The 11,654-nt window shown below is 39.5% G+C and overlaps 1 protein-coding gene across 1 annotated transcript in view; it reads left to right on the top strand.

Moving 5' to 3' along the window:
- LOC149317578 (nudC domain-containing protein 1-like) overlaps nucleotides 1-11,654 on the top strand; it is a 69,931-nt gene that overhangs the window by 1,815 nt on the left and 56,462 nt on the right. Inside the window, exons 2-3 of the mRNA XM_089517844.1 lie at nucleotides 2,645-2,799; nucleotides 9,156-9,341. Of these exons, the coding sequence (XP_089373970.1) occupies nucleotides 2,645-2,799; nucleotides 9,156-9,341 (341 nt within the window). The remainder of the gene's footprint in view (nucleotides 1-2,644; nucleotides 2,800-9,155; nucleotides 9,342-11,654) is intronic.

Below are 11,654 nucleotides of genomic sequence, written 5' to 3'. Positions count from 1 at the left end.
TGTGTCTTTGTGTTTTTGTCCAGGGTAGCAATGTTGGCCATATAGCAAAGTACAATAACACCCAGAATCCACAAAACAGTGATACTTTTATGGGACCAATCAAAATGCACAATATATAAGTTGCAAGCCTTGAAGTTCCACTGGCTTCTTCACCACACAAAGGTGTTAAAATTGCACAGGAGGGGGGGAAACGATGATGTTAATCATAGGCCTGTTACAGACTGCCAAAATAAAGCTGCTTCGGGTCTCTTTGGAGGCAGGCTGTTTAAATGATGCATGCATCCGAAGAATCTGGAAGCTGCACCAAAGCTGCACTCCAGTGCTTAGGAATGAAGTGTGGCTTTGACGTAACCTCCGGACTCTTAGGACCCATGCATCATTTAAATAGCATACCTCCAAAGAGACCCGAAGCAGCTTTATTTTGGCAGTCTGTAACAGGCCATAGGCTTGCATTTTGTGCAGATGTTGTGGTGGTTGTTCTCAGTTCAGATGGCATGAAAGGGTATTCATGCAGAAAGATCCCTTCTCCTCCTAGCCATGTGGGTACTGGGAGATTAAAGTCCAGGAAATAAAATTTAAATTCCATTGGCAAGACAAAAAGACACTCCCTGTGAGATCCTTTCATGAGGCTGCTGGTGGTGGTGTGTGCCTTCAAGTTGTTTCTGACTTATGGTGATCCTAAGGCAATGGGGTTTTCTTAGCAAGATTTGTCCAGAGGAGGTTTGCCATTGGCTTCCCCTGAGGCTGAGAGCATGTGACTTGTCCAAGCTCACCCAGTAGGTTTCATGGCCATGCTGGGAATCGAACCCTGTTCTCCATAGACCAATGCTCAAACCACTACGCAATGCTAGTTCTCTTTGTGGGGCTAGAAGCCTCTTTGTTAGGCAGAGAACACTGTATTTCTCAGGAAGCTTCTATGCCTTTGTATCAGGAAAACCTTTTAGGTGTTACAACAACAAAAAAGTAAAACATGCTAATGCTGCCCCAATTAAAAAAAACCTAACAAGCCATCCTATATTTTTTTTTAACAAGGAGTGGAATGTTAAAGGGTCATAAATTGGGATGTATTCAGCACAAAGTTAGCTCTGTTCATGGGCGGCAAGTTTATGTAAAATGACTTCCATGAACCACAGGACAACATAAGTGAGCATCTGGTCCCATAACCTGGTTAGCATAATGTACTTACTTTACAAGTTGACTTGACATTTTTTTTCCGGGGTAACTGGAATACTTGGGGCTACTCCATTTGATAGGTTTAATGGTTAGAAGGGATTGTGTATCAACAGAGCTATGAGAACTGAACAATTAATATATCATTTAATTTTAAATATGCTATTTTCTGTTTCATTCTAACAGTTGTAAAATGCACATTTATTATTATGAACTGTTTGTTGATTTTGTGTGCCTTCAAGTCATGTCCGCCTTATGGCAACCCTAAAGCGAACCTATCATCGGGTTTTCTTGACAAGGTTTCTTCATAGGTTTGCTATGGCTGTTCTCTGAGGCTGAGAGAGTGTGATTTGCCCATGGTCATCCATTGGGTTTCCATGGCTCAGCTGGGAATAAAACCCTGGTCTCCAGAGTCCTAGTCCAACACTCAAATCCCTACATCAGGGGTAGGCAACCTGCGGCCCGCGGGCCGGATGCGGCCCGGCGAGGCCTTGGGACCGGCCCCAGCCCAGTCCTGCCGCCAATTGCCACCGGGGCCTTTGGCGTCTCGCACAAGGGGCATGGTGGGGCAATTGTTTATAGAAGCCTCAGAAACATGCATTTATCTTAACATTTTTTAAAAAATCAGCAAATTTTTTCGCGTGTCCTCCATTTTTTATTTTAAAAGTGCTCTCCATTTGAAAATTTTGTCCTACATTTGTCCCAGTTTATTTATTTATTTAATTTTTAAAAAATTATTTAATTATTTATTTTTTGGCTTCGGCCCCCCAGTTGTCTGAGGGACAGCAACCCGGCCCCCGGCTCAAAAGGGTTGCCTACCCCTGCCCTACATCATACTGGCTCTGATCTGCACTCTTTTAAAAATGGTTGATGTACAGTATATATAAATTGGGTTTGGGATGTCAGTGAACATACATGCCCAAATATCTGCAATAATTTGTTATGTCTGAATCTGTAAAAATACCATGGATAAGGAAGCATGATTTGTTGCCAAATGGAAAACACTTAAGATCTGCCAGCCTTTATTTAATATGGCTCTGTAATATTATTCATTGCCAAGAAAATGAAATCCCTGAAGACAATAGGTAAAAGTCTCTAAAATATTTACCAACTTACGTCTTCTGTAAATGCAACTTTTGCCATAATCAGCAGGTGGCACTCTGGTATTCCTTTTTAAGTTATTATGTACCAGTTTCAAAGTATTTGTGTGTTTTAAATGCTCTGGAAAAAGTTTATATTAAGCAGAACACAATTCCTTAAAAGAAAAATCTAATTTTTAGAGCATCTCTTATTTTTAACTCTCAGTGACAAAGAATGGTTCTCTAGTAAATATTATAATTATGACAGTTAAAGTGGTGTCAGTCTAGATTATTTCTGCAGTGTGGATGCAGCCTCATTTTTATATACCACTCAACTTAAAATAGGTATGCAGTCTCATATTGTCCCTCTATGTGTGTGTGTTTGTTCCCTGCAGCTGTAGCAGAAGTCAAACTTCGAGACGATCAGTATACCTTGGACCACATGCGTGCCTTTGGGATGTATAATTATTTACACCTTGATTCATGGTACCAAGATAATGTTTACTATGTTGACCAACTTGGAAGAGTGATGAATCTAAGTGTTACTCTGGTAAGACTACAATTAAAAAAAAAAAGATACCTGAAGTAGGATTGCCGAAGGTGCAAGGATTCTACCTGTTACGCTTCTTCGCAGATAATGCAGTGCAAAAAAAGACTTCTGCCTTTTTAATGTGGCAATTTCTGTTTTGTTCTGCTACTTTCCAAATATAACATGAATTCTTTTTAACTTGATTAGCAAAAAAATCAATTGCAGTTTGCTCAGAAGCTTGTTCTTTTCTTTTCCCTCAATTAGTTGAACAATCTCTGTTCATTTTGCCTAGCAATTTCTCACACTGATGAGAAAAAGGGAGGGAATGCCATATAGAAGTGATCGAGAGCAGGTTTTCTGTACAAAGAGTTAGGGGGTGACAGGGAGGAAAGGCTCAGTATTTCAGTTAGTGTCATGTTAGTTTTAAGTCATAGTTGATGATATTTTTTTTTACTTTAAAGAAAGGGATATTGTTGGGATTCTTTGTTGTTTTAAAGAAATGAACCCAAATGTTCTTTGTGGTATCTGTGCTGGTCATTGTACATATGGACCTCCCAGCTATAGGAGGTTAAGAAGAAATACTCTTCTGCTAGCAGAACCCTCATCTGTTGTCTCATCTCAGAGATCTGCTGCCAGTGCAGCTTGCCAGCAAAAGTGTTTTGCTGGCTATGATTTGCTGGTATGAGAGCCAAAACGTGAGTGGAGAAGGAGTGGAGTGAGTAATGACATATCCAAACCACTTACACTCCAGGAACACAGCCACCACCCTGGCACAAGTGTAGGCCATTGCCTAAGGGTAAGCCTAAGTAAGTTCTAGTACTTGTAAGCTGGTAGAATGTTTGGATCCAGTAGGCTTCAACCATCCTGGGGTGAACTGAGCTGGCCATTGGTCATCTTGGCTTCTCAGGATTGCACTGCTATTCATTTCACGGACCAATTCATAATTTAATGGAGCATTTTCTTTCTTATTTCTATTTTGAAAAATAGACTGCTATTCTGCTAATTACTAAGATAAATAGATAATTGTCTATTCTGCTCATTACTAAGATTAGTACATTCAAACACTCCCAGAAGACAAGTGAACATCATAAATTCCACGAATTTATCATTCTGTAGTTTTTTTTTATTCCTAGAAGCTTTGTTTTAGCAAACATGCTTACGTATGAGGTATTAATATTCTTCTAAAACAGAAAAGTGCAATTCGTGGCCCTCTAGATGTTGTTAGGCTCTACTTTCATCAAGTATTGGGAACATAGCTAATGATGGGAGATCATGGTAATTGCGATCTAACAGCTTCTGGAGGCATACATCATTTCCAACCCCTTCAAAATTGTGACAATTAAAAAAATGTTATATTTTTACAAACCAAAATGGAGGCCCTCCCCAACTTCATAGCTAAGGTAAAGGTGAGGAGGCAGGTTTTGGTGGCAATTGTCTGAACCCCAAGGCTTTTTACAGTGCTGTTCTTTGTCTTACTGTGTAGGGCTGTGCAATCCCGGGAAGAAGGAGAAAGAAGATTTAGTATTGTTAAGCAGGCATGATGGTTGAAGTTTGCCCAATTGACGCTTGACAGAACTGATATACAGTAGTCTGCATACTACTGTAGCCTGGATGCAAGAGGCAGGTAGAAGAAGACACGAGGGTAGAAAAGTAAAGAAAAGAAATGGAAATAGTTGGACTTCTGGGAATGAAACTGATAGGAAGCAAATACATAAGAAAGGATATTCTGCCGCTTGGTGGGATCTGTGTGGTAGGAGAGCCAAAGAAACAAATACCAAAAATGGTCTTGGAACTTTATATCTGGGTTGGATCAAACAGCAAATATAAAGTTCATTGTTATTATATAACATCCCAGTAGTGATTTTCAAAGTAATGTGATTAAGAATTAAGACAACTAATGAGGACAGTGACAATAATCCTGTCCTAGGATAGTGAGTGGCAATGGCTTTGTAAAATTCTCCTATGCAAAAAAAGGGATTGTCAATGAGAAGAATCTATATCTGCAGAGAAATCAAAAATATTGTAATTTTTTGCCAGATAGCTTTCTAATAAGTAAAAGGAATAAAATATAAAATGGGATGTTTGTCTGAACCTTTTAGATGCAATACATAGTCTGATTTTCCTCCTTCTCCCTGCACATATCACTCATGTCTCTGAAAAAGAGGCTGCTATTTTTCTTTCACTTTCAAAACATGATACATATGCTTCTAGCCCTGATGATGTGAGATTTCTCCTCATCATGTCTGCTATAGACTTGGAAATTACAGCTCTGAGTGAAGTGCTGCCCCAGAATTATTTGTAAGCCATTAAAAAAAAGGTCAGAAAGTCATCCTGTGTGGGTATGTACCAGAAACCTTCCACTCATAGTAATGCTTTTGCAAAGTTGTTGCCTAGGAGACCATGATATGGAAATACTTCTTGGTCCCTGAAAAATGGGAGCTGACTTCAAGATGGAGCTCGATATTTTAAGAGAGTGGGTGGGAACTTGTTCAGGAGCTTGTCCTCAGACCCATCCATAACTGAAAGGGACATCTTAAAGAAGGTAGTATTCCTATTCAATTCTTTGGTTGCTGGAACTGGAGCAAAATAGTATGGCCAAGATCTTTCATCAGAGCCAGTGGCACCTAACTTTACAATGGTGAGCTACATCCCCGACATGATACATAACCCTACTAGTGGATTGTGATGATATGTACAGGGGCATCTCATGAATTGTCCCATTGTGCAGTGGAACCGAGAACAATATGATGGCCAACATGCAACAGGATCCATAAGAGATGGTTAAGAGGTGGTATGATAGCCCTGTTTAAGTATTTGAAAGTGTGAAGGTGAGACTCACCCACCTAACTACTTTTCTTGGATGGCAGCCCAATGGGTCTTTTAGATCCCACCTCTGCCGTCAATATGTAATAGGATGGCAACTAGCCCACCAGCTTGTCACCTGATTTGTGACGCGACACTTGAACTCAGATCTCTACCCTCATGTCTCCCACACTGTAACTCCCTTCACATGCTAGCCCTCTGAGTTATTAAAATCCCAACAGCTTGGCACCAATTATTAATAGATAACTACACACCCGATCTCTGATGTGTCCCAACTAATAAAAGTATTTTCTCTCTATTGGTAGCGTTTTGAATATGTTTCCTTAAGCACTTCAGACAATAAACAAAAGGACTTTATTTACAAATCAGGTTGAAAACAGTATCTTAGTGGATGGCATTCAGTATGGATACAATGTATAAATACTTTAATAATTACACAGTTTAACAGTTTCTTTAGCTTATTTTTGTAAATGTTTCTTTATAGCCTTATAAATGTTTCTTTATGGTCTAAGTTCTCGCAGAGCCTTTATCTTCTGGTTTTTTTCAACCCTTTCAGTTATCTGTGACTCCACTAGTCACCAAGCACTATATCTCCCTCAGGATACTACCACAACAATTTAATTGCAAACTTTCCTCATCCCTATCTTGGATACCTAAAAACTCTTTCCAGCTGCCCCTCACAGCAGCCTATCCTATCCTCAGCGGCTCTTAACTCCTCATGGTACAATAAACATGTCATCCCCATCTTGAGTACATAAACCCTAATAGACCACAAGTTGAACATGAGTCAACAGTGTGATGTGGTAGCTAAAAAAGGCCAATGCAATTTAAGGCTGCATCAATAGAAGTATAGAGTCAAGATCAAAGGAAGTAATAGTCCCACTTTCTTCTGCTTTGGTCAGGCCTCCCCTAGAATACTGTGTTCAGTTCTGGGGACCACAATTGAAAAAGGATGCTGACAAACTGAAGTGTGTCCAGAGGAAGGCGACCAAAATAGTGAAGGATCTGGAAACCATATCTTATGAGAAAAGACTTAGGGAGCTGTGTATGTTTATCTTGGGAGAAGAGATGGTTAAGAAGTGATATGACAGCCCTGTTAAAGTATTTGAAAGGGTGTCATATTGTTTCCTGCTGCTCCAGAGAATTGGAAACAGATCAAGCTACAGGAAAAGAGATTCCACCTCTATCCAGATAAATAAGTTAATAGAAAGAAAATGTTAGGAATATGATGGTTCATATTATGTCACTGTTTGTAACATGTTTTGCAATAGTAACAATTTAGAAGGAGAAAATAACTTTTTAATTTAACGGGTTTTACAGAATCAGTCTATAAATAGAACAGGAAATCAGTTAGAATGAATGAAGTGAAACGTACATGTTTGTTACTGTATTTTAGACACTGTGATAAATGGGAAGGAAGGACTTCATGTTTGTAGATTAGTAATTGTTTGGTTTGTGTTTATGCTTGATTGGCCTGTTTTTGTTTTTGTTTATTGCATATTATGTTTTATAAGTTGGTGTTTGTTAAAATAAAATATAATAATAATAATAATAATAATAATAATAATAAGAGGAGGAGGAGGAGGAGGAGGAGGAACTTCCTAACAATAAGAGCAGTTCAACAGTGGAACACACTCCCTCAGAGTGTGGTACAGTCTCCTCCTTTGGAGGTTTTTAAACAGAGGCTCAATGGGCATCTGTCAGGGTGCTTTGATTATGAATTCCTGCATGGCAAGGGGTTGGACTGGATGGCCCTTGTGGTAACTTCTAGTTCTATGATTCTTTGATTCTAATCCACTTGTGCAGCGGTCCCAAAGATGCAGCTAGATTCATGCTCCCCTCTTGATAATACAAATCTTGCAAATCATTGTGGTTCGTTGTTGGTATTGTGGTGGTGGTGGTGTGCCTTCAAGTCATGTCTGACTTATGGCGACCCTATCATGTTTTTTTCTTAGCAAGATTTGATCAGAGGAGGTTTGCCATTGCTTTCCCCTGACACTGAAAGCATGTGACACACCCAAGGTTACCTAGTAGGCTTCATGGCCAAGCTGGGAATTAAACACTGGTCTCCAAAATTGTAGCCCAACACTCAAACCACTATCCCATACTGACTCCTGGAATTCATCTTATATGCTTGTAAGTCAGTTTACACTGATAGAAATACCTAACAGCTTGGTAAGCAATGTAATACAGTCCTTCTCCAAGCTGGCTCTCATTTTATACTGTCAGTGGTCATGCTGGCTAGTGAGAAGAACCATAGTCCAACACATCTGAAGAGAGTTATGATGGATAGAGGCTAGTAGATTGCCTTCTATTTTGCTAGAACCATAGGATCAAACCAAGTTTCTATACACTCCAGCTTTCTGATTTGAGCACTGGCTGGCTACCTAGATGCTTTTGAGAGAGAGGACATGACGTCTTATCTTGTATCTGGCGATGAGGCCAGAGTTTGGAAAAGTTACTCTTTTGGCCATGCTGACTAGGGGAATTTGGGAACTGGAGACCAAAAGGGATTTTTTTAATGCTCTAGATAGGAGGGAATAGAAAATAGGCATAGTGATATTTTTAGAGCAATATAAATTCTCTGTCAATTTTAGTAATGTCTGTTCTGTCATTGCTATTTAACAAGGCTTAATCCTAAACTCAAATAGATGTTAATTAATCCTAGACAAAAATACACATTTGAAGAATATGTAGTACCAGATTTCTTAAAAGAAGAGTAAAAAAAAAAAAAAAGAATCCAAATCAAAGGTACTAATAATGACAATGAAGCCATTTCCTTTCTCTCTGAAAAAAGTACATCATGTTCAAATTTATATTAACCAGGGCTAGAAAAAGTTACTTTTTTGGGCTGCAGTTCTCAGACTGTCCCAGCCAGCATGACTGTTTTGTTGTCTCTAAAAGTAATTTTTTCTAGTTCTACTCTTAAAATATTTATGCCCCTCTTTCAATGTAAGTGCAACATGTACAAGAGTGCTTGCAAAACATGCACATGTACACACATACAATCCTAGTATTCCTTCTAAACATGCTAAACTGAATGTTTATATGCCAATCTTGTTTCCTAGATAGCATGGAACTTAAAGCTTCCTGTCTAAGAGTGCTGAAGTCACCTCTAGAATATTTATCTTTTACTGATAATTTTTAAATTCCTTTGAGTGTAATTTAGCTGTAATATTTTCTTTAAATGCAGTGCTCTTTGTAGCATGCATTTCTTATGGTTCTGTTGTTCTGTTCATAGATTGTCCTTCTTGATACTCTTGAGATGGGGTGGAGGATTCTCTTCTCACAGTCCAAATTATATGTGAATACATTTGCAGATACATGGAAGGGAAAATAAGAATATGGAAAAAGTACTTCTTTGGATTATAGTCCCCAGAGTCATCCAGCCAGTGTCCATATTGGTTGAGGAATGCAAAAATGTAAATTTTCCAAGCACTATGTGAACATTTATTTCACACACACAACAATAGGCTCAACAACCTACTTCTCATCAACGTATGCGTGTTAGTTGTCTTGCTACTTCAGTTCTGTGTTCTAATTTCTTCCTACAGGAAACTGCCTTTAAAAAGGCAAGAGAAGTGTTCAGGCTCCCTGCAGACTTAACAGCTTGTGATAATCGCCTGTGTGCATCGATACATTTCACTTCTTCCACCTGGGTTACCCTTTCAGATGGAACAGGAAGGTTGTATCTCATTCGGACAGGCAAGCGTGGCAACGACTCATGTGAAAAGTGGGAAGTAAGCATTGCAAGTTTCTACCAGCTATATAAACTTTTAGAATATGCTTTGGATTCTATCTTTTGTGTTTTTGAGATGTTCGAGGGTGCTTGGTGGAGCCAAAAGCTACTGCCTCCTCCTTGCCTTAGCATGAGCAGGTCAGCCTTCTTGCATGTGCTTGTAATAGCTCTTTGGATAAGTATGTTCCCTTTTTCTCTTTCTTGAAAAAGGATTCACAATCCTCCAGATCATGACTTTCCTTTATACAACTACAGTTGGCCCTCCCCATTTGCAGCTTTGACTTTTGCAGCTTTGATTATTTACGGTTTTGATTAATATGTTCTCTCTAGGAATCTCTAAGTCCTCCAGTGTCATTCTGCTGGTTGTTGATCATTGAGTTGTGCTTGAGAACCTAGAAGTTCCTAGCGAAAACACTTCCCTAGGCATTTGCAGGTCCTCCAGCATGATTCTGTGATCAGCCTCTGGCAGATGCTGATCATAGAGTTGCACCAGAGAGCCTGTAGATTCCTAGAGAGGTATTCTCGTAGGTAAAAAGAACAGTTTTTTTTTATTTGCAGTTTGTCCAATTCACAGGGGCCCTTTACCTCTAATGCTAGCGAATGTGGAGGGCCCACTGTATATGGTAGCTAGGCTATGCTATCTTCATGGCTGCAAGGGTATCAGCAGTAGCAATAGCATTAACATTTTTATACCACGTGTCAGTAAACTCAGCACTCTCTAAGTGGTTTACAATCTGTCAACAGCCTGGGAATGCCTTCCAGACTGAGAAGATAAATTTATTTATGAAATTTATTTGGTTGCCCATGAACATGTATGCTCTGGGCAGCTTAAAGAACAAAAAAATTGCAATGTTAAACATTTTAAAACAAAACAACTTTTTGTAAAGCTATGACTGTGTGTGGAGAAGACAGATTCAGTTATAAAACTAGGAATGTGGAAGAGAAAAACAGACTGTGATAGAATGAGAACTGTCCTGCTGAAATGGGCTAAGGAGGATGAAAGATGCCTTGTAATTTCCATTTTAAATTGAGAGAATGGGATTGGAACTGAAGCAACACATTCTCAGGAGTTCCTGGGTTCGCTGGTGCATATGCATTACTTTGCAATATGTTTTATTTTTTGCAGCATGTTCCATGAAAATTGTAGCAAATCCAGTGAGACTAGTCATGGTGACTTAACCAAGCTTTTTGTTTGTGCAAAGTGAAGTTAAACTGGCACAATTTCAACTTGCTGAGCCAAGTAAAGAGATTTCTTCTAAACATGAGGGACGACTTTTTTATTTTGCTGTAAGAGCTGTTATTGCCTCGCAGGATGACGTTCTCTACATTTTCTGAGATCTTTAAACAGTGGCTAGATAGTCATATTTCACAGGTGCTTTTACTGTGTGGTTTTGCAGGGAGTTGGACTAGAAGGTTCTTGTGGTTCTTTACAGCACTATGATTCTAGATCAAATGTACAACATTCAGTTTCCAATAGGTGCCACTGAGGTTTGTTGTTTGTTATTTTATGTGAGTATTGATAGACTGCCTTTTGGAAAATAGTCCTTGCAAGACCATTCCCATGATGGTAAAAATAAATATCACCAAACCAATTTACAATAATTAGAAAGCAGTACAAAAACAATGGTTTAAGCATTGGTCAGTTAAAATATAACAAAAAATACCTAACAAACAAAAATGTCAAAGCTCTGTATAGTTTATTAATGTTAAAATTAGAATTGAAAAACTTAGAGCCTCGACAGACCAGTCATAAAGGACAGCATAGGGGCAGAGTGGGAGCATGGCATCTGCATGACGCACGGCCCGACTCCGCCCCATGCCAGCATGACACCAAGTGCCCCACCACACGGTGGACAGCTAAACAGACTGACCCTTTTAGCGCCAGATCGGCGCCATGGCAACTACATGTCTCGGCCCTGATCTGACGTTTCTGCGGTGCAAAAAGGAGCTGCAAAAAGCACCATAGCCGCTGGCACCACAGCTTTTCAGCGCTTCTCTGGTGGCTATGGTGCCCTTTCCACAGTTTTTTGTGGCTCCTTTTGCACCGCAGAAAGGCCAGATCAAGGCCGAGGCATGTAGTTGCCGTGGCCCCGATCTGGCACTAAAAGGGGCAGTCTGTTTGGCTCTTTAATTTTCAAACAAAAATCAATCCAAACTACATAAGTTGAAAAAATATGTGTGAACCTACATAGAGTTGAAGCCATGCACAGCTCAGGGTTGAGGAATTTCCATAATGCATGTGAAGCTTACTAGAACAACATATGGCAGGAGCCACTCACTGTAGTGTCACTCACTATCTAGCATTCAGATATAC

Source organism: Sceloporus occidentalis, unplaced genomic scaffold, assembly GCF_023333645.1.
Source record: "Sceloporus occidentalis isolate IW3139 unplaced genomic scaffold, rSceOcc1.0.p SCAF_3, whole genome shotgun sequence".
Lineage (NCBI taxonomy): Eukaryota > Metazoa > Chordata > Lepidosauria > Squamata > Phrynosomatidae > Sceloporus > Sceloporus occidentalis.
The sequence above is the reverse complement of the archived record's forward strand: the minus strand, read 5'-3'. Positions and strand labels throughout refer to the sequence as shown.